Source organism: Rhipicephalus microplus, chromosome 5 (genome assembly GCF_043290135.1).
Source record: "Rhipicephalus microplus isolate Deutch F79 chromosome 5, USDA_Rmic, whole genome shotgun sequence".
NCBI classification, from domain to species: domain Eukaryota; kingdom Metazoa; phylum Arthropoda; class Arachnida; order Ixodida; family Ixodidae; genus Rhipicephalus; species Rhipicephalus microplus.
Window position 1 is genome coordinate 166,800,233 of NC_134704.1, and position 27,926 is coordinate 166,828,158.

At 43.6% G+C, this 27,926-nt stretch overlaps 1 protein-coding gene across 1 annotated transcript; it reads left to right on the top strand.

Annotated features, from left to right (window-relative positions):
• The first annotated feature begins 11,005 nt into the window (after positions 1-11,005).
• LOC119173637 (uncharacterized) lies at positions 11,006-27,171 on the top strand. The gene is made up of 5 exons (XM_037424433.2): positions 11,006-11,119; positions 11,865-12,013; positions 16,730-16,797; positions 24,886-24,966; positions 26,923-27,171. The coding sequence occupies exons 1-5, from the start codon at positions 11,006-11,008 to the stop codon at positions 27,078-27,080; spliced, it is 570 nt and encodes a 189-aa protein (XP_037280330.2). The 3' UTR covers positions 27,081-27,171.
• Positions 27,172-27,926: the final 755 nt, after the last annotated feature.

Genomic DNA, 27,926 nt, shown 5'->3' on the forward strand with positions numbered 1-27,926 from the left:
GTGTCCGTGTTAAGCTTGAAAATGTAACGAGCGAAGACAGACGCGTTTCCCTTGGCGTCCCACAAGGAAGTGTTCTATCTTCCCTGCTTTTTAACGCTGCCATGGCCAGGCTTCCCGACAGTCTGCACTTAGCTCTGAAAGCAGTTAAAATATTCATCTACGCCGATGACATCTGCATTTGGATCTCAGGGTACCAGCATAAACGTTTGGCCCGGACAGCACAGAGTGAGATTTCAATCATTGAGCGTCACTTGTTGGCACTTGGCCTATGTTTCACAGCGGAAAAATCAACCTTCATGCCCTTCCTGGGAGCGCGACGGAAGTCAACACGTCTGTCGCTGAATAATCGAGGCCACTCAATTCGTTGTGTGTGCAACAAGTGTCCGTTTCCTGGGCATTACCATCGATAACAAGCTATTATGGCGACGTGCGGTTGATGGTATAGTCACTGCATGAGTGCAAAGTATTAAAGCTCTTCGTCGCATGGCAGGGGTTTTTTGGGGCAACAATCCTACGTCCATGCTTAAACTGAATGATGCGCTTATAACGAGCCGCATTCTTTATCAGCTGCCCCTGATATGACCATCACCAAGCCAGTTCGAACGCCTAGAGGCAGTGCACAGAAAGGGCCTTCGCTTGGCGATGGGAGTCCCTCAGGTGGCTTCAAACACGACGGTCACCAATGAAGCCGAGTCTCTTCCGCTCCGCCTTTTGGCGTCTCAGGCCTTATTGACGCAGCTGTCAAGACTGGGCGAGTCCTTCGCAGGCACGGCGCTTCTCCGGCGGCTAAAAGCAAGACCTGGCTCACATTTCAACGCGGCACTAAACACATTTCAATATTTAGGCTTAAAACTGCCTAAACGGCGCTCTATGGACCCGCCATGGTCTTTTGGGGATGTTGCGTGTAACTTCAGCGTACCGAATCTACCAGCGAAGCGCACCATTCAGGCCGCGGAAGCAAAATTTCTTGCGCTGGACCACTTGAGCACCATGTACCGCAGCCACCAACAAGTGTACACCGACGGAACAGTGTGCACACAAACGGATAGCTGCGCAGCGGCTTTCTGCATACCCTGCCTTGGCGTGTCATGGTCGGGCCGCCTGGATCGCGTGGTTTCGTCCACAACGGTAGAAAGCGCTGCAATCACGGTGGCTTTGCGAAAATTGCGATCTTTTTCTGCGCGAGATGTTGTAGTGCTGACGGACTCCGAATCGGCGCTACAAAGACTGCATCGTGGCCTACCTCAAGAAAAGTTCACCAGGCGATCTCTGGCACTAATCAAATTGTCACTAACTTTCTCGGCTCAGCTTTCATTTCTATTTCAAGATACAGGGTATAGAGACCAAGCATTTTTTAGCGGGGCGTTGGTGATGCCACGCACTAGGGGCAGCAAAGGCTTAGAAGGAAGAAGTTGGAGGCAGCTGTAGCTTAATTTAAACACCCGTTCAATACGTATCAATTCTTTTGTCGTTCCTTTCGCGCAATACATTAAAGGCACAATAAAGTAAATCTGATGAAAAAGAGTTCAAGACAGCCGCCCCCCCCCCCTTCCCGGAGACTTGATCAAGAGATTCGTCGCCCTTCAGCGTGCTGCAATAATCAACTAATCCATTATGCACATATTGTCCATCTCAGTTGTGGCGAGCTATGTTTTTACACTATTTGCCACTGGCTTACTATCAATGGACCTGAAAGAAACATACCTGAACAAAGCATATAGTTTGTTTGGACAAGTCATACATGATTCCCATGATCAATGACGTGTCCGATGCCTTATTAATGGCGGGGTAGGTTCAATGAAGCACGTACAGCTGGATGACTGAGGCTTTAGAAAATGTCTCTGGCTCCACTTTGCAGAAACAGGAAAAATTTCTCGCATCAAGTCTTGAACCATTCGAGGAGTCTGTGGTACTGTCATGCTTGTGAATTCGGCTTCATCCAAGTGCGCACCATCATTATAACACTAGAGGGACAAACTCCATTCGCTACGCGAGATAAGCTGTGGTGACCCATGCGCAGTTAATACATCGGGCAGCGTCAACATCGCAAAGGTGTACATGTCACCAGGAGCGCTGCAAACGGACCTCATGAAATTCTTGCTACACAACTTTCATATGGCGCACTTATAGGATGTGTGAGTGATATAGACACTGGAGACTTGTACATTGATGAACTTCGACGTGATGACAAACTTGGCCTTCACCTCCTGTCTGACATCGTGCAGTCAACTACTAACAACACCTGTTTAGATACTCTGGTTACTGCACTACTCTTAATTGAAGCAAAATTTACCTTTTCACTCAATTTCGTATGGTTCCTAAATCTGCCAGCCTTTATCGTACAACTGCGCAATGTGTTGCAACTTATTCATTGCTTCGGCCTTGTTCCAAAACTCTGATTTTTTTACAGCGGGCCAATTCCCGCTCTGAAGGGGCGTTACGTCTTACAGTTGGTCAAGACTAGGCTGATGGGGAGACGCGTCATGCGTTCTGAATGAAGTGCGTAATGTCTGCCCTCTAGTCCGGCCAAGGTGTGCCAAGGGCAGCCAGTGTGGCTTTAATGAATGCCTAGACTGCCTTGAGAAATAGATAGAGCAGCACAAGACTATTGCACACAGGACACTGCATGACCAGGCATTCATATTTATAAATAAGTTTCCCATCATCATTGTTTGTGAACCGCATTTTTCAAAAATACCTCGACTGTCGGGCTATGAATCGTTCATTTCTTCATCGTGCACTGAGCGAAGTCAAGTTGCTGTGTACATCCGTAAAGAACTGACTTACGTTCTCAAAAGAGTAGAGTCTGACAATGGAAATCACTACGTGTGTCTATATGTTAAAAAGAAGAAGTTGTTGTTTAGGCTGATAGGCGCATATATAGCGCCATCGCGTCGACTAGATCAACAGATATTAAATGGTATATTTGCGATGACTCCAGCACCTTGGATATTGATGGGTGACTTCAACGCCCATCATCCATTGTGGGGAAGCATCAGGACAACTCAAAAAGGCACGAACCTAGTTGATCTCGCATGAAAGCACGGGCTTCAAGTGCTGAACGATGGCAGCCCTACTTATCTCCGAGGAGTAACTTACAGCAGTTGCCTGAAATTGACATTAGTGTCGCATAGCAATGTCACGAAAGTCCAATGGTTCACAGATATAAAAACACATGGCAGCGACCATATCCCGACGTACGTGACAGTCAGAGGTCTGGTCGATTCTCCTTCTCCTTGACATTCAAGACTTATTGACTGGGAAGAGTTTCAGAGTTTCATTCCTGCTGCTTTGTCAACTTGTGAACGGGGTCAGGACCTCGTCAAGCTCTTGAGCTTTTAGTCCTGTACTCCACCTTATCTAAAGGAAATAAAATGATTGATTGATTGATATCAGTGGAAAGCAAGTGCATGCACGAACCACCGGAATCGATTGAAGAAGTGATTAGTTGTGCAATGGAAACTTCCACGAAGATATGTCCAAAAGAATCGAGACGCACGGCACTCGACCAAGAGTTGGAACAACTTCGAGCGGTCCGCTGACGTGCCGAAAGACGATACAGACGCACGAAATCTATCTCTGACCTCAAAAAATCCAGACGCATTCAGAAAAAAATCCATCGTCGAATGCACAAACTTCATGAACAACGCTGGAAGAATTTTCGTGACTCAATAGACCCTCGAAAGCCCTTGTCTCCCGTATGCAGGACTCTTGGAGGTATTCACTCGCATCTGCAACAGCTTCATCCCTTCGCCGCTCCGGCGCTACATCAACGTCGCTCACAGCTTGATGTTTCTGGTGAATTTTGCGCAGAGATTGCCGGCGACATCACTATACCAATCGATCTATTGCCACAGGATGTTCCAGTCGCACGACATCAGCAAATGGAGGTTGCATTCACCATGGAAGAACTTCATGCGGCATTCAACTCATGCTGACGCTCATCGTCCCCAGGTCCGGATGGAGTGACCTATACTGCCCTACGTCACCTAGGCCCGAAGGCACAGTGCTGTCTCCTGTACATTTTCAATAAGTCTTGGCATTATGGTATGGTGCCTGATAAGTGGAAGTGTAGTCGCCTGGTGCCTTTGCTGAAGCCCGGAAAGTCTCCATTCGATTTGGCATCATACCGGCCTATAGCACCAGCAAGCTGCGTTGGCAAGGTCATGGAGAGGATGCTGCTTACACGCATGGAATGGTACCTGGAACATTATAACATCTATCCTGATGCTATGGCTGGTTTTCGACGAGGTCGGTCCTCAGTTGATAGCATTATTGACTTAGTGACCTCTGTTCTGCATCAGAAAGCTCAGAAGCGGCTGTCGGTAGCTCTGTTCTTACACGTAAAGGGTGCCTATGACACGTGACCCACGAGGCTGTTCTCAATACTCTTGAAGCAGCTCAACTTGGAGGTCGTGTCTTTCGATGGGTAAGAAGCTACCTAACAAAGAGATCGATGTTCGTTCTAACTGAAGATGGGTCTACGAATAAGTATTTCACAAGTCGTGGGGTGCCACAAGGCAGTGTTTTGAGTCCGACTCTTTTCAACCTGGTTCTCGCAGGGCTCATCAAAATGCTGCCACAGACGGCTTATATATCTCTCTACGCTGACGATATCTGCATTTGGGCGTCCGGCGTGACACGGCCTCAAGTGCGCGCAAGAATACAGAAAGCGGCAACGATGACATCAACATACCTTCGCCAGCACGGTTTGACTATCGCCACCGAAAAATGCGCAGCGGTGGCGTTTACACGCCAACCGAAGTCTTTCTACTCATCGTGCATTGATGGCAGATTAATCCCATAAAAGAGCACTCATAGATTCTTAGGTGTCATCGTAGATCGTGAACTAACCTGGAGCCCGCATGTCACATACCTGAAGAAAAAGCTAATTGGCATTGAGAATGTATTCAAGTTCTTCACCGGAAAATCATGGGGCCCATTCGTGCACTCCATGTTGCAGCTTTACACAGCCCTCTTCCTCGGAACTCTCCGGTATAGCCTTCCTGTCCTGTCCAACACGTGCAAGACTAACATCCGTGCACTGCAAAGCGTACAAGCCCAAGCACTTCGGACATGCCTTGGCCTTCCAAGATGCTCATCGACAGTGTCAACTATTGTTAGTGCACAAGAGCAACCAGTCACAACGCATATCATTGTCGAGACGCTGAGAGCGCACATTCGGCATTTATAACGGCTACCGTCACATAATTTAGCGTGTTTGACAGCTCGGAGGCCCCATTCTTCGTACTGCGGTATTGTGATAATACATCAAGACATACTACCACCTGGCTTCAAACTTGCGATGCATCCAGCAGCTGCGCTATGGAGTCTTCGTCAACCGGCGTGCGTTTATCAGTTCTTTGAATCTTTAAAAATGTACGCATGTCAATGCTAGCCCTGAAGCAATTGACTTTGCGTCTGTTGGACGAAAAGTACTTCGACCGCATACATGTTTACACCGATGGCTTCACTAATTCCAACAGCTCTACAGGAGCAGTGGTTGTTCCATCTGAAAATGTGTTGCTTCAGTAGAAGTTTTCTCACACCACGACGTCGACAGCAGCAGAGCTCGCAGCACTCCAAGGTGCAGTAAAGTGCATTCTTCGGCAGCAACCTAACCAATGGGCCATGTTTTGCGACTCCAGGTCAGCCTTACAGTCACTACGGTTTGTTATGCAGCACGGGTTACACGAACAATCAGTATATCAGATAATTCACGACTACCACGAAGCGCTCAAAGAAGGTCACGATATTGTATTTCAGTGGTTGCCAGGTCATTGCGGAATCGTCGGCAATGACCGCGCGGATGAAGCTGCTCGATCGGCTCATGACCAAGACCAGCGCACGCCCATACCACTCTTGAGAACTGACGCTGCAAGGCTACTACAAGCACTTGCTCGCCGCATATCTCTCCGACAACGGAATGCGCATGGTTTCTCCAACACGCACCTGTAGTCGATCGACCAAAACTTGCAACTTCGTTTGCCATCCGGGCTCCCACGATGCGCTGAAACTTTACAGTGACGCACGAGGTTGGGCGGGGCATTTACGAATTCGTACTCTGGTTTCCTTGGAATGGCGAGCACTTCGGCATGCAACATCTGCGCCTGCGAGGAAACGCTTGAGTACATTCTACGTCATTGCCCAGCATACCAGACCGAACGACGTGTTATGGAAGCCAAGCTCTGTCAGCTGGATTCACGGCCGCTTACAGAAGAGAAGATCCTGGGACCTTGGCCGACGTCTTCCCATACGCGCAAAGCCACAAAAGCCCTCTTGTACTTTTTAAGGACCACCATACTTCACGACCGCTTGTGAAAAACTGTTCGAGACCATGCTGTGTAGTCTCGAGGTGACTATTCATGCTTCTCTTTCTTACTCCTCTTCTTTTCTATCTCTTTCCGTTCTATTATTCTCCTTTTCTCCCACCCCAAGTGTAGGGTAGCAAACCAAGCCAAGCTTGGTTAACCTCCCTGTCTTTGCTCTCTATTTATCTCTATTTCTCTCTCGTACTTAGAAAAATGTCATACTGACCAACAGGAATTTTGGTCTAGACCTAGTTGATGATGATTGAAAATTGTTTTTTATTTAGGTGATATATATTTATTTATTTATCTGCTTATCTAGAATAACCGTCAGGGCCGGAGGCCATAAGGAGGGAAGTGGTACATTTAAAAAAACACAATACAAACGTTGTTCTGTAAATGAAATGTTAGCTAAAAGATAACAATACAAGTTGTAACTATAAAAACGAGAATCAGATTGTTGTTGAGAAAGTATAGTAACATACTAAAAGAAGTAACCATAGCTGTTTTAACTGAACACACAAGAATCAGGCAGTTTGCAAAGAAAAAAAGAACATAATTGGTTAAATCTATAACCATACATTTCAGTTCAAAACTTCATGAAAATGATAATAATGGGCAACGGACGTGGTTGATCCTGACAGATTGTTCCAGTCTTGTGAGGTTCGAGGAATGAGTGACTCACAACATGTTCGAGGTGAACATTGCAAGATCCTAACCTTTTGGCGATGGTCAGGTTGATGCACAAGTATAATGAAGGGAGAATGATGTTATCATGCATGGCGTGGCTACAATATATTTTGTTAAAAAGACATATGCGGGAGAACTTACGGTGACAGGCAAGTGACGGATGCTAAATAGTCTTTCATTGAAGGGCTACTTGCGGTGTGACTGTAGTTCCCAAGGATAAAGCGGAGAGAATTATTTTTGGGCTAGATTGAGAGCAGATGTTTGTACACTAGTACACAGGTCCCAAATGCATGTGGCATATTCTAGTTTACTTCGTATAAAATTTTTGTAAACGAGAACTTTTAAGGGGACACAGGCAAAAGAACATTTGCGTTGGAGATAACCGAGCGGACGGTTGGCATTACTAATAATTTTGTCATTGTGAACAGACCAGGTGAGAGTTATGTGAACACCTAGGTAGTGATATTTTTGTCACGAAATCAAGAGTGGAGTTGTCAAGCAGATAAGTAGTGGAGAAGGAAGATGTGCGGAAAACGCGTAAGACTTTACATTTAGTAGTGTTAAGTATCATTAGCTAGGTTTTACACCAGTTAGATACAGTGTAAGGTCATTTTGAAGTATTATTAGGTCGTTTGGGTCAGAGGTTTTTTGATATGTTACACAATCATCTGCAAACAAATGAGTGTTAGAGGTTTTAAATTCTGGTAAGTAAATACTATAATTAGGAAAAACAAGGCAACCGAGTACCGAATATTAGGGTACGCCGGAGTGAACGGGACTTTGTTGGGAATACAAGTGTTAGCAGACACATATGGTGAGCAATCGTTCAGAAAACTTCCAATTGAAGAAAGGGGCTTATGATCAATGTCTATTCTGCCTAATTTTATCAAAAGTAATTTGTGGCCAACTTTTAAAGGCTTTGCAATATTGAGAAAAATACAATCAGATTTGGAACGATGATCAAGTATGGTGTGTAATTTATGGGTAAATAAAGCCAGGTGTGTTTCACAGCACAAAGATTTGCGAAAGCCATGTTGAGCATTTGAAAAAAAATGAGTTCGCATCTAGGAACATTGCAATATTAGTGACAAGGACATATGTTAAAGTTTTCACACGGGATACTGGTTATTGAAATAAGCTGGTAGTTGAAGGGATAGTTTTACTTCCAGATTTATGCACCGAAACCACATTTCGAATTTTCAAATCATGTGGCATCATTGATTCGCCAATGAACTGATAGAATATTTTGACAGAATATTGCCGTGGTACTTTTGAAAAACTTAGCATTATTGAAATCTATTCCTGGGCTTAAAGCCACTTTCAGAGATTCGATATTTTTTTCTAACCCAAGGGGTTGAATGGTAATTTGGTCAATAATAAAAGGTTAAAGCACTGCCAATAAGGAAACATCGCAGACAATTACGTAACAATGTTATGACAGAAACTTCGTTTAAGACTGTAGGACAGTCGGCGAGTGGAATCGTTCGACCAGAAAGATTTGATAACACAATTTCCCTATCTCGATTGGAGTTGATGATCTGCCAGAACTTTTTTGGGTCATTAAAAAGCATTGTAGGCAAAGTGATATGTAGAAAATTATTGTGGGCTGTCCTAAGCGCAGAAACGTATGCATTGTTTGCCTTCTTGTATGCGATTCCCCGCATTTCAGAGGAAGAGTGTTTGGCCGAAAGAAAGAATCATTTTTTTTTATTTCTGTTGCAGAGTCGTATGTGTGAGTGTACCAAGATGTGTTTTAATGAAAGGAAATAGTGCGCATTTTAACATATCTGTAAATTAAATCGTGGATTTTTGGTGCAAACATATTTTAGTTAGATTCTGTATTCCGACTTTCAAAACCCAACAAAGCGTCCGCGAAGCTCGACAGTTCGTTTTAATAGCCGCAAAGTTGGCTTTGTTGAAATTACGGAGGTTCTTTTATACTTCAAGCTTTGGAGGCTTGACATACATTAATTGAAGGTTGGGGCTAAATGGTTACTCAGACCAGGTAGCTATGATGAGTTCGAAACCTTGTCCAGACAGTTTGTTGACACAACGACGAGTGTGTTCCTAGAATTGTTAGCTAACCTAGTCGGATGTGAAATGATGTCATTTAGAGAAACTTCTGAGCAGAGTTTAAGGAAACTGAAGCTTTTCGAAGAAAATAGTTTTGATACTGCATGATCAGAGGACCACAAAATCTTGGGGAAGCTGAAGTCCCAAAGCAGAAAATTGAAAGCTTTGGGATGACGTGAAGTGATGGTATTGATGGCTTCATCTAAATCGGCAACACAGCTCGCCGAGTTGATGAGAGGACGAAAGGAGGGCTCCAATACAAAGCTTTTGTAGCATATGTGTTCACGCACTCAAACCACCACAAGCACAGATTTAAGTGGGAGAAAACAAGTTCGAATACATCTTGAGAGAGCCGACATGACACCGCCTACAACACGAGATTCTAAATTGCAGCGGTAAATGGAAAAACTGTGCGCGTCCTGAAATATTTTGTTGTGCGCAAAGCCTGAGGGAAGACAGATTCCAGCTTGATCACTGTTTCCTAAATCGCACGTATCAGTTATTGAGTCAAGTGAATCATGCTTGTTAACTCCGCTTCTAACATTTGCCAGAAGAATATACACACTACACGGTGCTAAAAAATCACCATAACCCCTCCCGCGTACCTACATATTGCCACGTTTCATTTCCGAAGTTTTTGTTATCGTCCCAAAACACCACACAATTCTCAGCGCAAACCGCGCCTGCAGTTTTCGAGAAGGTTCCGGACTTTTTTTTTCTTTATTGCCGGGAAGGTTCCGGACTGTAGTAGATCTTTCCATAAGATCACGCCCACTGTGCGAAAGGTACAGATTGTTCTGGAACCTATGCCACCGCCAGCGATAACGCTAGAACATTCGACGGCAAGAGTATAAATGCCGACGCGCTTCGCCGCTTGTCACTAGTTGATCGACAGCCGACGCTCCGTTCGCCGCTATCAGTCCGAGATTGCTATCTGTGCGAGACTGCTGCTGTAATTGGACTTTCCGTTTACCGGGCACAGGTTCGCCCAAATAAACAGTTAAATCCCAACACGAAGTCTCCTGTCTTCGGCCACGTCACGACCACGTGACAACTCGCCGAGTTCGATAACTCTGGTACCGTTAAACTTGTAGTAATTAATTTAAACAATGAGCTTGTTGTACCGCAACTGAAACTTCGGTGAATCAGGCAAACTCTTGGCGAATTCAGCAAGTCTTCTTCTATATCAAGGCGTAGTTTCGTAGTTGTATTGTTCTAATTTTTGTGATCAAACAACATTATTTTCAAATAAAGCAGCATTGGAAGGCTACCGCACAGGTCATAGGTGATTTAATGTCCTCGTATGAAGCGTGCTTGACAGCCAGCTTTGAGTGCGCTGTTTTTGTAGAACAAACCAGACATCAGTTTCAGCACACGTGCACATAAGTTTGAATGAGGGCGTTCCGAATAGAGGTGGTCATATTGGTCACTCTAGCAATAAACTCTCTCAGTAGATTTTTTTATAAAACACGTTCTCAAAAAAAAAGTAATTGTTTTAAAGCTTTGTTTCTTAACGGCCCATGGGTGACAAATTTATTGGGTCTACGCTCTTACAATTGGGTTAGTTTTTGCTGCTTTTGAACGGGATAGATTGAGTGCTTTTGGTTTTAGCATTCATCATGCAGTGTAGTGCTCGATATGAGGCGTTTCCTGGTTTGCTAACACACACACACACACACACACACACACACACACACACACACACATGCCCGTTTGTACACAAACGTGCATACCTACTGTTTGAGGGAAAGAAAGAGTCAAGAATTCAATTGCACCGCTTGACAATCAAGAGTAATAACCCAGATGATATGTAATCAGTAAAGTGAATCAACCAACTTCACAAGGCCGGAAGAAGTTCTGACAATAAGTGCATCAGGCGTACCACAAAAGGTATATATTGCCAGCAATAAAGCTTTGAAGCCATTGTAAAAAAAATGAGAGAATCTCTGAGTGTCGCTTTAGGTGCAGTGGCCGTCCTGCTTGTAGCCAGATCTGATGCTGGCAATGGACCTCATCTGCTGCAACGCGAAGCACCTGACGCTTTCGAGGTAAAGAGTGCTGGTTTACCGACAATCCGAATTTGGCAACTATAGTGTTGTTTTTATCCTACAAAAAAAAAGAGGTTTATCTGAAATGCTTCTGGGGCATATAGTGTATATCACTTTGTTCACCGTAGCCGTTGCTGGATCTCGAGTGTGTATTTTTTTCATTAATTTTGTGCACAGCCTTAAGTTACACAGTAGTTTTTGAAAATTTTGCATCTCTTCACAGTGGCTTGCCTCGTAATAATAATGTGCGTTTTCCACGTAAGAAACTTCAAATAAATATTATTATCTTAGATTTGAGACGCTCCAGAACGTACAAATTCAGTAAACGTGTAGCAGTGCATAAAAACAATAAGGTGAGCGTCAGCAGCAGGCCATTTTTATAGTTAGTTTTAGGTAGTTCGTTTTTCTGCAACGTCATTTACCCTACTAATGGTGGCTATCAGCATACTGCGAAGTTTGTATGTTGGTGCTAATTTCTTGTGCTATGTCGTGAGAAATGTAGACTCGGCTCTCTTGATATAAACCTCTATGATAGTGTCGTTTAGGACTCTGTCTCCATTTGAAAGAAGACAGGTGACACCATGAGTTGGGAGAGTATGCAGTCTTGGGTGGGGTAACATATAACCTGCACGTATGGCATTTCTGCACGTTACACCGTGCGCGAGGCTTCCTGAACGGGATGCGTATTGCTGAGACTATATGATAAAGAAACATTGCAAGTAAATCTGCATTTCCTTGCGTTCAGGTCTTCGCCGCATTCCCTTACGCTGTGGGTATCTCTGATACGAACAACGACACTATCTTCGAATGCCTGTCGGCGACGCGCAAAGATTTTGATCCTGTGGCTAAAACGGTGACCTATGTGTGGTCACTCAGCGATGGACCAGGCAAGCGGTAAGCGTTGCGCGATTCGGCTTGAGTGAAAATGTGACAAAGTCCAAGACGGAAAAAATAGTTAATTGATGATTTGCGTGTGTATGTCTAACGTAACATGTTTCATCATTTCTCGCATTCTTATGCATTTTGCGATGCTTTCTCCTATTTATATTCCGCCTCGACGCTGGAAATAATACCTTCATGAACTTGCCTAGCAGCACAACACTAACTCCAGCCGTACACAACGAACTGCAGCGTTCATTATTAGGCAACACTTGAATGTCATTCGACCTCAATAAAAAGTTCAATTGACTTGCGCCAGAAGTAACCTACAAGTGCGACATTGAGAGGAACTATAATTGGAAAACAGCGTATACGATGATGAATGTTTTCGTGCACTATCGAAGGCTGGATTCGTTTTGCACTCTCTATTGCAACGCTTTGTAACAGTTGAGCAGTTCTAAGTGGAAGCTTTAATGTCCGAGGTCATTGTAGAGCCGATCACGTGCGCTTGTATTGTGGCGAAAGTTGGTGTTGGTATGATGAGGAAGGCTGTGCTATGTCTGAAAAAACGTGGGCTTATTACGACAGGTGTGGGTGGAGGGTGTCGAAGTGAGAAATTCGCTTCGAGAAAAGCGCCAAAAGGGGGGTGGTGGTGAGACACTGTGAAACGTAAGATGACGCGTCAATTTCAGTTTTCAGGAGCTCCCGCTTTCAAAGTGGCAAACACTTCTCATTTTTCTGATGAATATGCCGCCCATAGTGAGCATAAGCGAGAATTGACACGAGAACGCAAAGGTTGTCGCCGAGCCAACTGCGATGTTCGCGCAAAGATGATTGAAGCCAGGCGCTATGTAACGGAAGACTTGAAAAGTCCACGCAGTTGAACAAAATTATTTATCAAGAGGGGGCAAAGCTCTCGATATCATATCGGCGAGCATCTGTTCGTTACCCGAGTGTTACTTATCCTCCTCAGTTCCAAGAATGCACTAATGAAATATAAGCTTTTGCAAATGTATACTTTTTGACTTTCTGCTCTTAGACAAAAACGCATTGAAAGTATGAACCCGAAAAACTGAATGGCTGTGCCAAAATGTCATGATACACATTTTGTGTACTAATAATAAATTGAAGCCTCTAGAATAGAGTGCAACAAAAACATCAGAGCAAAACTACAATAATTATTATCTAAAGAGCATCCACATTCAAAGAATGTACTATAGATGGTGTGGTTCACGCGACAAGTAGGAAAAAGAGCCTTCACTTGTCGCAGAGACAACCTCTCATGCAGTACGCATCCGAGCATTCGTACAGTACTCAGTCATCACGTGCACTCATTTTTCGGAATTTGACCAAAAACATGGCGCCACTTTGTGGCGCTTCGTGAAAGTGACTCATCCTTATTGTACCAAGACAAATTTCGACACTCAGATATTGAATTGTGATGATCTGCTGCCTTTAAAACAACGGCACCCACTTAGGTACCCAGGGTTCAAAGAGGCTACTTTACAAGAAATTTAGTTGCATAAAGGCTAAATAAATGCATGCGCGCGCAGGCTCCAGAGCGACGCATTGCGCAGATTTTTTGCACAGTGGCACTGTCAGGGAGGGAAAATAGTCAGTCACGCGTTCACGCAGGGGGCCACCGGGTGAAGAAAAGCGTGCAGAGCAATATATGTGGGGTTGAACTTCTCTAAACCACTATATGAATACGAGAGCCACCGTAGGGAAGGCCTCCGGAAATTTTGATCACCTGGGGTTCTTTAACGTGAACCCAAAGGTCTGAACCTTGTTAACGAAGCGATCATGAAAGCTTCCAGGCGCCTACACGGTATTGTCTACACGGTATTCTAGACGCACTGGAAACTTGGCAACATACTGGGCAGAGAGTGCTTGACGTATTATCATCTGTTCTAGGTATAAAAGTCTCGGAATGCGAGATTGAACGTGCATAGAATTTGTGGCGTCTCACACCAGCAAAGTGTCGCCTGTTACTATAACTTCTATTTATTGTTAGAAATTATTCCACCTCATTTAGAAATTACCCCACCTTTAGGTCTCTTTGGCAACTCAACGAGGATTTAGAAAATAGCTGGAGTGGTGGATATGCCTTGAAAGCGAATCATAAAACTTTTCATTAAACCAGTGGCAATGTACCTCTTTATTATGTCAATGTGTTGTCTCAAATATGGCTCAACGTGTGGCTGCGTTACAGCATTCTTTGAAAAGCCTCAACATCTAGGCACATTCTAACTGAAAGTTACTCCTATAAGAGCCTCCTAGAGAGGTTATTTTCAGCGAAAACGACGCTCTCTCAAATTCTAGTTGGCCTATGTATGAGCTGAAGTCTTGTAAAACATTTTAATTGAGTCACCTATGTTTTGACCACAACAACAATCCTACACCATGACGAAAACAGAAGATAAAGATAGGTCTAAAAACATTTTAGTCCTTGAAATGTAGAAGCGCGATATATCCTGCTAACTGGCAAGAATTGGCTTAGCCGTTTCCGCAGTGTTGGCGAAGTGCAGCTGGTCAGATTATTTTTTTAGCACGACGCCAACATCTCTGAATCAGATCTCTGAATCAGATAAGCTGCTCAGCGTACTATCAAGTGTAATAATTACATCTTTTGAGTTTAACAGCAGCCTTCGAAGCTTCCTTGAAATGCAATAGTCCCAAAACTGTAATTACTTGTCATAAAAAGGTGATAAAACCAGCCTGATTTCTTGAAAAATCAATTATTGCTAATGTATTTTCTGCCATCAGCCATCTTGAGTGATTAGTCTTCTAATCGTTTAAAAAATTGACCGATGGTTATCACTTTTTGTACGATATTTATAGTAAAGTGCGCACCCAAACACCTGAATTGCATACTTCCACTTGAAACAGTTATACCTAAATTGGCATGTTACACAGCACAAGAAGTGTACATTTATTGTATTGTTTGCTACTCCAACCATTCTCATAATATAGCCAGTCCTCTTAGCCTTCTGATCTGTGGAGCGCCAAAATGATTAATGACACTCAATGCTGTTGCACTCTGGCCAGCTGTTGAGATACAACCGACAGACACACTTTATTTTTATTACGAAAAAATAGGCGTATACAGCGAACCAAGAACATGACCACAACAATCCTCTTATGCAAGATCTTGGATTAGTGTGAATGTGGATGTGGAGTCCTAGGATGACAGGAAGGCAAAAGAATCCCTTTTAAAGAAAAAGTCGTCTTAAGGGCAAGGTTTTTGATGCATTTGGCATGAAAGCACACGTTTTTAGCCAAAACATATCTGAGGCACCAAAAAAGTTTAATAATAGACTAATAAATATGAATGACTGTGTGACAGAATGGTATAAAACACCGACATAACCAAACCAAGTTATACAAGTCGGTGACCTTAGCACAGACGTTACGGACCTTAGGACCTACCTGCACGCACTTGTCATGATTTTTTTTATGGAGACACGTTGAGTTCTTTCCACTCAGTCATGTGCCGCCACGTTCCGAACTATTTGTGCAATGAACCTAGTTTTTGCATCGCCTTCACGATCAAAAGCTTCTCACCGCGCTTTGCACTGCCTTCGTGAAGAGCCCACCATTAACTATGCCGAACATGCATGCAGTGACGTTCTGATGCTATGTGACGTCACCAGACGTCCCCATTTTCAGTGTTCTGTGATGGCACGATGACATATTCTGCAACGTAATGGCGTGCTGATGGGTTTGCCCTCTAGTCTGGACGCCGACGGGAATTAACGACGCGTGATGCCAGGCGAGTTTCACGTTTGATAAAGACGCTGAGATAATTTTGTTAATTCAGCGAAACGTTGTTTAGGAAGGCTTTAAGAGTCATCGACCCCATGCTTTTAAAGCGATGTTCCACACTGTTAGGAGACACCCTAACAGTATAGAATTTATTTTTGCAGCATAACAATTATTTAACTGCGAACAATGTACTCTGAAATACGTTGAAAGCACTTCACGGAGAGTATAGTGTAAAACTAAACTTAAAGAGAGGGATCAAAAGCCAAGCTGATAGAATTGCTAACTTCGTTGCTGGGCTCCTGTAGATAAGTAACAAGCAGAGATGCACTATTTAGGATCATATATTATTTAGGATACGTCGAGGCGGGCATATTTCTCAGTCCAGCAAATGGTTTATGATTTGCATGTTCGCGCTAATAAATCAATCACATTTCAGGGCAAATTATAGCGGGCATTGGCGACCTTCACCAGTCTTTGAACTTTCTCTACATGCTAAACAGCTGCGTCGATTGGAAGAGCTGATGACCATAATTCTGGTCATACCTCTCTTTTAATACGCCAGTATATACTCTAAATGTTCCTGTAAATCAAAATGTAGTGTGTAATATACATTGTCTGGGTTCTGCACTTGTAGTGTAAAGTATTTATAACAAGTTTATGTCGTTTTGCGTTGGACGATGTATTCAATACCAAGCATTACACTTGCCCCGCCGTGGTGGTCTAGTGGCTAAGGTACTCGGCTGCTGACCCGCAGGGCGCGGGTTCGAATCCCGGCTGCGGCGGCTGCATTTTCGATGGAGGCAGAAATGTTGTAGGCCCGTGTGCTCAGATTTGGGTGCACGTTAAAGAACCCCAGGTGGTCTAAATTTCCGGAGCCCTCCACTACGGCGTCTCTCATCATCATATAGTGGTTTTGGGACGTTAAACCCCACATATCAATCAATCAATCAAGCATTACACTTGCAGGAAGCACGTTGGTTTTCACCACACGGCTGGTGCGACTCCGGATGCAACAAACTTCACAGTTGGCAAAAGTGCGTACATATATATGCCACATTTATTTCATTGTCGTTGTTGCGCAAGTCTACTTTTCGAGTGGGTCTCAACGAATACAACGAAATATATACTTACTTGTTCGTTTATTCATCTTCAAATGTTGTGGCCTTATACAGGGGGGCAAATACACTGGCGGACTACATTTTTGCAAGAAAAATGAAGTATTAAGTTGAGAAAGATGTAATAACTGCGATGATTAGGAAAAATTAGAGGACCCTAAACCTTCACCTTTAGGAGTTGAACGCATTAGCCTTTTCCCGTTTCTAGTGCGGACTTCGAACAGTTAGTCACGAAATCTTCTAGAATTTGCTATGCACCCACTAAATGGCCTTGCGAGAGTAGGCGCAGTAGCGTGTATGCCTTTTGTAGTGGGGTACTAGCTTTCAACCATGGATGCATAATGATAATCGCATATTCTGACGCCCGTTGACAATATATGCTTTTAACATGCATTATTACTGTAATATTCCAAGTTCCATTGTGAAGCATGCATATAGGGCATGGGTAATTGTGAAGCATGAAAGCTACTTTCACAGAATTTCCAAGCAGAGGAACTTATAAGCGGATGTTCTACCGTGTGGTAGAACATCCGCTTATCACGCAAAAGACTCGGGTTCGATGTCAATTCAAGACTGAGACATCTATTGTAACGCTAAGCAAAAAAACGCCTCCTCGCCCAAAAACAAATCGCCAGGAAATGCATTCTTGAGCCGAGAGTACATGCCGTAGTAATTTTAATGGCGTAAAATAATAACCTGACAAGGATTTGTACCGTAACCATTTATTTACACATTAATAATGCAGTGAACGGTTGAGAGTGAGGCGCCGCTTTACTCTTTATATACGTACGAGAGAGCGGGCGGGAGAGTGGGAGGAGCAGCGAAGCATTGCATCTGCCCTCCCCTACACTGCCTCCACACACGCGGGATCTCCGCAGAGCTCCCGCGATGCTAGCGCCCTCACAATCCAGAGCGCGCTCCTCGTCTTCGCTCACTCTGCGCTACTCTGCCCGCACCACCTGCTTAGAGTGTACTAGAAGTGTTGAGTGGCGAGACCGCGCTTCGCCGCTTGATCCCTCCCGCGTTGCCCGTAGCGGTGGCGCTCCCGCCGAATAGTACTGAAAGAGCCGCGGGCCGCGTGCAGGAACTGCTATGCGTTTCGGCTCCTCCGTCGCGCTTTCATAATTCAGATTTCTTCGTACCTGCCCATCATTGATGTCTATCACATATGTCATTGTCCTTGAAATATAACAGGCCAATCTACTGAACTTGAGCTCCATAAAAGCCCTTGTAGAGATCGAAAATAATTCAGAAAGAGGGTGTTTTAAACTGATTTCTTCTGTCTTAACTCTTTCTTCATTGGTTACGCGTCTACAATATATAGAACAACTTAGCCAATATATTGGGAGTTAGCTGCGCTCAGAAAGCTGTGAGATTTTTCAAAAATAGCGTTTCAAACGCATGCAGAACCAGGAGGCCGTTAGTAGAGAGGAGCGAGGGAGAACCTTTTCTTCGTAATTTAACTTTTTAGGGTATACTAAAATATTTACATGCATTCACAGCGACCACCAATTTCAAACGTTCTGCTGCACTTTCCACTACCCACTAGACCACCGTGGCGGGGTTGTGTGTGTGTGTGTGTGTGTGTGTGTGTGTGTGTGTGTGTGTGTGTGTGTGTGTGTACAAGTAAATTTCTCAAAACAAGATGCACCACTGCCTGCTTACACTTTTGACACTTAAAAATAGAACTATACTTATAATACAAAACATCGCCATAATTTTTCCGACTTGCAATGGCGTTACGCCAATAGATTATTAGGAAAGTAGCGCAATTTAAACTGTTGATACAAAATGAGAACTGGTTACCATGAATTTACACAAATCAGTAGACAGGCTATATATACAATTGGCACTTTTTAATATGTTTGTGTGTTTTTTATTATGTTCAATAAGTAATAAGCCTTTCCAAAAGCAATACTTATTATATTCCGCAAAACAGGCATGATAAAATTGAGTCGTCACCGATATAAATGCCGTAACAGCGTTGCTTGTACTCGGGTTTCTCGTGAAATGATCGAGTGCCTGTAGACTCATATAAGGAACGATGTGCTCTGCATATCGTAGAGCCTACCGACAAAACGAGCGTATCATTTAATAGCAGTATTGATACTTCTCCTCTCTTTCTAGTTCGCCAGCAGCCACTTATGACGTAACGCAGCTCACAGCGCTGCTTCAGTGAGAAGCTAGGCGGATCCGTGCAAAGTCCGATTGATATTTTATTTTTTGTGTGGGTTGGCAGGCTATTTAAACAGTGATTGTATCGACGCAATTAAGCGTGCCTGCATATTCACTCGTGCACCATGGCGCGTAGCAGGGGCGTTTACCGATAAAGGCACAGAAACGCATTAAACGTCTTACAAACGAGCAATTAGGCGCTTTCGCAGGCTACGGCGCACAAGCTCCCAACGCAGATGCTCCCGAGATCTTCGGTACCATGGGACAACAGCGCTGCCCCTACTGTCACCAGCCGGAGAATCAGCCGAGATGCAGCGCGGCCGCCTCGTTCGCTCCACTGCCCCTTCTAGTACACTGTAACCTGCTCTTGTTGCTAGCGGTGAGAATAACGCGCGCACGGAGCTCTGTCTATGAGAGAGGGAGTGAGAGTGGAGACAACACATCCAGGCGCGCGCACGCTGCCGAAAGCATAACATAGCCTGACTAAGAAATGCATTCGCGTTTAAAAACATTGTTTTCCCCGACCAGCAGCACCACAGGAGCCTTCGCGCTAAATCTTTGAAATGTTCGTTTCACAGATAATCCAGCGTAGGAGTCAGCATCGTTGCTGGCGAGTAAAAAAATGGCCTTTTTGGTGAACGAAACCTTAAAGGGGTTGTGCCACCATATTTGTGAATTGTGCGTTCTTTGCTGCTAGCATTTTTTATAGTTCCAGAAAGCATGATACATGCAGCAAGAATACAGTAATCTTGATAAATAAAATTATTGTATATTTAAGTGAATAATTTTTCTTTTCACTTTCTGGGCGCCGAAATGGGCTGTGACGTGGCAGTGTAGAGGGCTTAGTCACGTGAACATACAAAAATATGATGCACGTCGCGCTGGCTCTCGTCTGCTTTCGCACAGACCTGCCACAAAGGGACCTGCAAAAGGAACGTGAAGTAGTTGCGATGCTTTGATGGTGCATACGTAGTGCAGGTGTCTGGAGGTCCCTCACCTCATTTCAAAAGGCGTGCCCTCACCTCACTACAATAGGCGTGTTTGCCCGAATGCGAACAAAGTCAGGCTGGTACAAGATGGAAACAGGTTGAGCTGGGACAAACCTTTTTCCCCGCTGAAGGGGAAACTTGCTCCCGTTTACGCTCACTATACTTCGTTTCATACATTAGGTGCAACCCTGTGGAAGCCAGTGAAAAGGTTCGGCCAACAAAACGTCTAACTGCGCGTGTTTTGTGGTCGTTCACGTGACATCTGATTATGCCCGAGCACCCTCGCGTTTTTTCGAGCTGCCATTTGGATCGACTTGCGAACAGAAGAAAACGTGGGGCGAGCAGAAAAGAACGCGGGTACCGAATGACTCTGTGGTGTCCTGTCCTGCACTGTCACTAAAAATCTAGGTGGCTGCCATTGTGACGTACCCAGAGTAGAGAACTTGTATGTTACGTCACATTGATTGATTCATTGATTTGTAGGGTTTAACGTCCCAAACCCACCATATGATTATAAGAGACGCCGTAGTGGAGGGCTCCGGAAATTTCGACCACCTGGGGTTCTTTAACGTGCACCCAAATCTGAACACACGGGCCTACAACATTTCCGCCTCCATCGTAAATGCAGCCGCCGCCATCGGGATTTGAACCCACGACCTGCGGGTCAGCAGCCGAGTACCTTAGCCACTAGACCACCATGGCGGGGCTGTTACGTCACGTGAAAACTAAGCTATATAGCCACATAATATTAACAGACGTTTAATGGTGTTTTTTTTCTAAGGCACGTAATGTTTTCAATTACTTCTTGTCATAATAACGAAATAAAAATTTCATTATCGGTAGTAACAACGTCGAAGTACTTTTGTTGAGAACGCTTTGTTTGCAAAAAGTCGCGCTTGGATCCACCACGTCACACTTGATGTGTAAAACAGAGTATACAAATCTTGTGCGACGTTACTTCATCTTTTGTTTTGCTTCCCAGAGAGCTGCGACAGTTCGGAACGCACTTGCGGTAGGCTTTGGTAGGGAGAATGATTATTTAGGTACAACTTGCGGGTGACCTTAAACATATTTTGAACGTTTGCTGTGTCCAAACATTCGTGCGAAGTGTCCTAGCATTCAGACTAAACCCACGAACTGTGTTTCCGCCTCAAAGTTTGGTGGCACCCCCTCTTCTTTTAACATCGATTAAAATAAGTAAATAACACAAAGGGTTAGGTTTGAGTGAAAAGCGAACCAGCTTTCCTTGCATATTTGACTGCTAACATAAAATAATGTGTATATAAATATACATATATGCCTTTATTCAATATATCTCCAATAAGAAAACAGTTCTATGTGCTTATAAAGGTTGACAAGAACGCTTCCTACCATCGCAGTATTTGTTCTAATTGTAGCCGTTTGTAGTTGACATATTTTTCTTCATTTCTGCGCTAATTTTGTTACTATTACTTAATAAACAAACACAGAGAGTTCCGGTGCCGTTTTCTGACCTCGGGGCCTTCTTCTTAATATCCAAGGTGTTTTAATCATAATATGAGAACTGAAGGTTTCATTCCATTTGATTTCATTTGATTTGATTGATTGCTTAAACTAGCGCCTTCTGCGGTGCAAATGTGTGCTCAAGCTCAGAGCTACGCCTATGCATGAAACTGATTTCTAAAATCAAAGTCTAAGACTATTGTGCAGTGGGTTAAGTCTTCTTGATGATTATGTGTGGTGTTTTAAGGGGCAACTGCCAACTGATGGCCGAAAAGCACCATTTTTAATGGATAAAACATAACGTAGCAAAATTGTACAATCGCACAAGATGTCAAAACATGTGAATTGAGTAACGAGGGTGGCAGGTAATGCTGCCCACTCATTAAAAAGCGTGCAGCTGCGAAGGTTCCCGCACCATACTTCTTCATACTGCAAAGGAAAAATTATGATGTAGTGGTCCTTCGCAACTGGATTTGGAGCAGGCATGTCGTGGTAGATTCAAACCGCCTATAACACGCACAAACACGTAACTTTGCCCACAGCACGGTGAAAAACGATGAGCCCAGTGCGCGATCAGGATATCGCGTTACACTCTTGAAGGCAATACTTGAGCGTACTCTAAATTTCTTTTGTTGTATGAGGATAAGCTTCTGCGCAAGCAATCAGGTTCACAGGAGTCGCCTAACCAAACTTCCTTTGCCTAAAAAATAAGGGAGGTGGTCTGAAGCTTCTAAAGGTACATGCGTCAGTCATGCGATCCTAAGTAGATTTACTAGCGGGAAATACAGTTCATTTATTCGTGTAAGAGCTGCAGCGGTTCCAGCGAAATGAGGACGCTAGTGTACCACGCACTTCAGCGGTTTTCCTTTGTAGCTCTAAACGTTTACGCTGGACGTATTTAATATACGCTTTGCACGTATTTGGACGTATTTATTATGACGTATTTATTATACGTTTTCGTTACCAAGTAAACTACTTAGTTCTAGTTAAATATGTTCTACAAAAACATGCAGACGCAACCAAGCTTAATTATGCGAGGCACACTTAGCGGTATCTTAATAGACTGCGTTGCTGTGCGAGTTGTTGCATTGTCTGAAATCAAAACAAGAGTGGGAAAACGACGAGACAGAGACGGCAAGAAGACAGGAACTATTCCTTATGCTAGCATAGTGATTCTGAACGGATACATACTGTTCTATACTAGTGAGTGTGGGGACCATTCTCTAGGTGGTGAAGTGCGTGTGGGGAGTATAGCCGTCCCAGGGTAATTTCAGAGTTGCCTGTCTAAGTGCTCACATCTGTACGTCGCAGGCCCTACCACACCACTGTTAAGCTCAAGATTATATATTGCTTAATTGTCACAAGCAACACTAAATTTTAGGAGGTTGAAATAGCTCCAGCCAAGCTCGTATTGACCCCACGACGTCTCAGCACCAAAGTGGTCTCTTCCTCAGGGAGTGCTTATGTTGCTCATAGACGCATCTCCGTCAGCAACACATTCCGATCCTTATGAAGGAACTGATGCGGTCCTGAATTGTCGGGCTCTATACGAGCTTGGCTGGAGCTATTTCTACGTCCTAATCTTCTACCCAGTCAGAGATATTTTGTTCGTGCCTCTCGTCTTTTTGTGCTCTAGTTTTATTTTCAGATTTAGCGGTATCATTTGCTTTCTACCTTTCTGAGAGTCCTCATTTCACGCAACTGCATTGCTACATTGCGGTATCAATGGACATGATTGCTCCTTATAAAAGCCCTGGAACGCTTTGCTAACAAACCACTGAACAGCTTCAATAAGTAAACCTACTGCTTGACGAATGCTTCACCTAAATGTTTTTATAATTTGTCAAGGACAAGTGGTGTTACTGATAATTGTCCACACTTCAATCGCTCTCTCTCCCTTATCTCGGCCGTGTCAGTGTGCTCCAAGCTAAGCAGTCAGGAATGGACACGGAAGGTAATGATTGCATCAGGCGCAAATTATCACCTTGAGCAGTTATTTTTTAGTTCATCGAACACACCGCTTACTTTGTGCATAATAGCAAGCGTACGCAGCAAGTGGTTGCCTTGCAAGGCGGCCACCCTAAGGGTGAAGCCTCCGAGGACTTAATATTATGACCCCAACTCTGACTACTTCCAAGTGCTAGGAACGATAGAGCATACCCTTTAAGTAAGCCCAATAAACAAATCCTGCCCAGCTGCTTTTATAAAAACTACATGAGGCCAACATCAGCTCGCCCCACCCTGACGAAGTAAGACATGGAAGATACTACCCGCTAGATACTCCAAGATTCACTCAACGCAGCCTGGCGCAGCATGTGTACGATTGCACGCGCACGACGACCATCTGTTGCCCAGCAATAATAGGCTAACTAGTTTCAGACCAGCTATTTCCCTTTCTTTAATGTCATTCCAACGAAGTCAAGAAGCAAGAGCACATTGTATATAGTTCAATAAAGCTTAGTAATATAAATTGAATCAATAAATTACGCAGTAAAATAAATCAGTCAATGGCCGTGAATTTGAGCATATGATATTGTTCGTAGAAAAATCACAAAATAATTAGCTACACTGAGAAATATTTGTAAATTTCAGGCTCATTACGGCACTGTAAAGCCGGTGTTTTCTCGGGAGCATGGACTAACAAGCCGCCGTCTTTATTGACAGTGCTGAAAACGTGTTGTAGAGTCTTTTTAAATATTGTTGGTCATCGTGTTCTAATGGAGGTATCCTCTATGCTTCTTTATATGCTTTTTACGTAATACTTCGGATGGTTAATTTTCGCATTTGTTGATCTTGCATGTCCTCCATCAAAGTAGCATAGGCTCCATTGAATTCATCTGAGACAGAGTAAAGAGTGAGAGACCAACATCCCTGAACTTCCAAAAATTTCTTATTCCTTGAAATCGCTTCCCATTTTTATAACTATTCCCAATGATTTCAGCCCACTTTGAAAGAAAAACTTCATTTACTCGGATGAAGACACAAATAAAAGGTAAAGAAGTTGTGCCGCTGCATGTGTCCCTGTTTAGAAAAGACGCTTTATTTGGCAATCATTGAGCAGAACGAACACGTCTCAAAAGTTACCTTAATAAACGCACCCCACCACGGCCAGGGGAGGAACAGTTATCACAGTAGTTTCGCAGAACAGAATTCCCGTTAGATTACAAAACTTTCTTCAGCCTAATTGTTTCTCGGTCCTTAAAGTATTCCATCACTTAGCAGTTTTCTACGTTGTCATACTTTTGTCAAACGTGACGCAGAGAAAACGGCGCCATCTTCTTTAGATCTGTCTACTTAATTGTACTCTTCGACAGGCTTACTTATGCCAGTCTTTTCCTCTTTTCTGTTATTCTTTTCGCAGGCACTAACATGGAAGTTGCTTATATTGTTTGGAGCGACTACAAGGACTGCGCCATAACCGACGTTCCTCACTTCGCCGAACGTAAGAACGCACTGAAAAACAAAATCACTTCAACCAGCTGACCTTGTAATGCGCAGATAGCACAGAGATCTGGAGCAGTTGTGGAACTCTCAGCAGTGAGCTACAAATCACTGATGTACTATGAACTATTTATGAATGTAGATAGTTGTCACTCGTGGCGGAATTGAGAAGCTGAACGCTGCTTATTCACAACTGTTGCTGTAAAAAGCTGTGGGCCACATGATAAGTCGGGCGAAACTGTAAAAGCCGGAGTTGGCTACTTTACCGTTTTTGCTGTCGTACAAGTACGCTATATAAGAACTGATTTCTCTCTGTATTCTACTCAGGATATTGTCAGTACTTATAGAAACTGTCCTCGAAGAATGAAAAGGGCACACACTTTGTCACGCTTGGGAAGTTTTCACAAATACAAAAAGAAAAGAAGGTGGTACTACAATGCATTTTATATTGAGTAGATATACACGATTGGTACTGCAAAAATGAGCATACCTTTTAGCCTAGTCATAGAATGCTTACTCATTGATTTCCCAGTCGTTTCCTACCGTCACCTTCGGGCTTCGAAGCATTTTTGGCATAAAAAACGGTAAATGCATATAAATTATATGAACGAGAGTTCACCATTTGAAATTTTACGGCCATGACAGTTTCTAAAGGCACCCGCCAAAAGGTTTTAATTGAACTACGTCCTAAAGCATATAATATTTTCAAAAAAGAATAACTGGGTCTTTATGAGAATTGTGATAACTGTTTTTCACACCATCTGCTTGAGTGATAGGGTCTACAGCGTTTAACGTTTGCACTAAAACTGCTCCACAGCTTAGTAGCATTTGCAGAACGCGAACGAAGTAAGGGACGGCGTCTCACATTCAAAGTGCAAATGCTTTCTGCATGCGCAGTTCCAGTGAGACTTTTATATTCGCTTTGTTCGATCCTTCCCATAACAGTGACGGTAAAACTGTTATAGATACGAAGGAGCTATTTCACTAGCTTGTGTAACGTGGTCCCTCCGTACGAACGCGCAGCGCGCCCCTGGTTTTGGTGCGGTGCCAAGTTGGCCACGCCACTGCTGTGCGTCGATGTGACGCTTCCCCCGCGGTGTGCGTTCCCGTCACTCTCTCCCTCACCTGCCCCACACTTGCCGTGGCATCCGCTGCTGCCGCCTTGCCCACCACTCTGCCGCGACCACCACTCTCTACACAGCCAACTCGTCAATTTGAGCGCAATAAACCTGACACGCGCTTAACGAACGCGTTGAATGATGTCTGTAGTGTCACTTACATGACCTACCCCAGCCATCGCTTCAAACGAGTCTTCCTGCTCTCACCGCAGCACCCGTGTTAGCGCCATTCAACCCGTGACGCTACCCGCGCGCAATGCTGCTGCTTCACATGCCATCAAGGTTCCCTCTAGGAAGATGGTGTTAACTTTTTGTAGTCTCTAATACATGTATTGAATAGCAAAATACCATTTCTCACATTGGCGAGCAACTCTTTCACATTCCTGGTGAAAGGATTCTTACTAAGCAAGAAAACTTTGGTGGTTATGCCACCTTTGAATTTCTGCACTATTCGCTTTCCATTTAGAGATTTTGACGGCGCATATATTGGTCTACTTATTTATTATTCAATAATAATGAAAAAAATGTACTCTGTAAGCACCACATACTTAAGAAGTTTCAGAAAGTTTCGTAGTATTATTGGCGCCAAAGTACGATTACTTTGCTTTGAAATTAGTAACGTCACGCATACACATTACGGCGCCACTTTATAAAAATGAAGCGTTTAAGTAGGTGTTCTCCTCTATAAATAAAGCTATGATGCCAAAAATAATGATGGTAGACTTCACGCTGTCTTATTTACCAATTTAGGGCAGTCGCTATTTCACTCTAGTGCTTATTTCTTACTGTTACTATGGCATTGAAAAACTGAAAGTGTATTCTTCGCTACTCTGCTGCAGAGTGCACCTTGTGGGTTTCAAAGGTGGTCGAAGATCTGGTGCCTCTCTATTGCTTGAAGCAGTTTCATGACGTTTGCGGCGTCGTGGTGCCTCTTCACGACAGTGACCTCTGCGAAGATGACGAGAATGACGAGGAAGACGATGACGACGGCTATTAGGCTTGAAAGGTAGACGTGGGAAAAACCCACTTTAAGAGAACTGAAGAAGTAGACTGGCATAGTGTTCAATAAACACCCTTTTGTTCAGGAATGCTTGTTAATTGTGTAAGCCAATTTTTTACCCGTGGTTCTATAACTAACAAAAACGCTTTAAAATACTCGGTGTCTGAACTATCCCGAAGGTGGACATCAAAGAAGAACCATAATACAGAAATGAAACCTCGTGCAAATTTTTCATAGTAGAGTGAATTAGCTGCGAGAAATGTAAATATTTATTTTATTCAATAAACAAGTTTGAAAAGTACTATTCTAGTTTCTTAATTTCTCAGGTTTTTTTCTTAAAATTTTCAGTGAAACAATACATTTTTATTGAGGATTTTGATTCTGGTTGTAATAAAAAGTAGCTAGTCTATGCTGAAAAAATATTTTCGCCACGTACTGACTCAACTCAATCAAATATAAAGGTAATTTTTGAGCAATAATTATGAAATGATACCTGCTGCTAATAAGAATAAAAAATTTAAACACAAAATACTTACAGATGCAGCATCTTTGTTCACTTGTGTAGGCTAAGAACTCTTAGGGTATTTTGATTGGGCCCCACCGCTGTGGTCTAGTGGCTAAAGTACTCGGGTGCTGACCCGGAGGTCGCGGGCTCGCTCCCGAAAGCGGTGGCTGCATTTCCGATGGAGGCGGAAACGTTGTAGGCCCGTGTGCTCAGATTTGGGTGCACGGTAAAGAACGCCAGGTGGTCGAAATTTCCAGAGCCCTCCACTGCGGCGTCTCTCATAATCAAATGGTAGTTTTGGAATGTTAAACCTCGCATATCAATCAATCATTATTTCA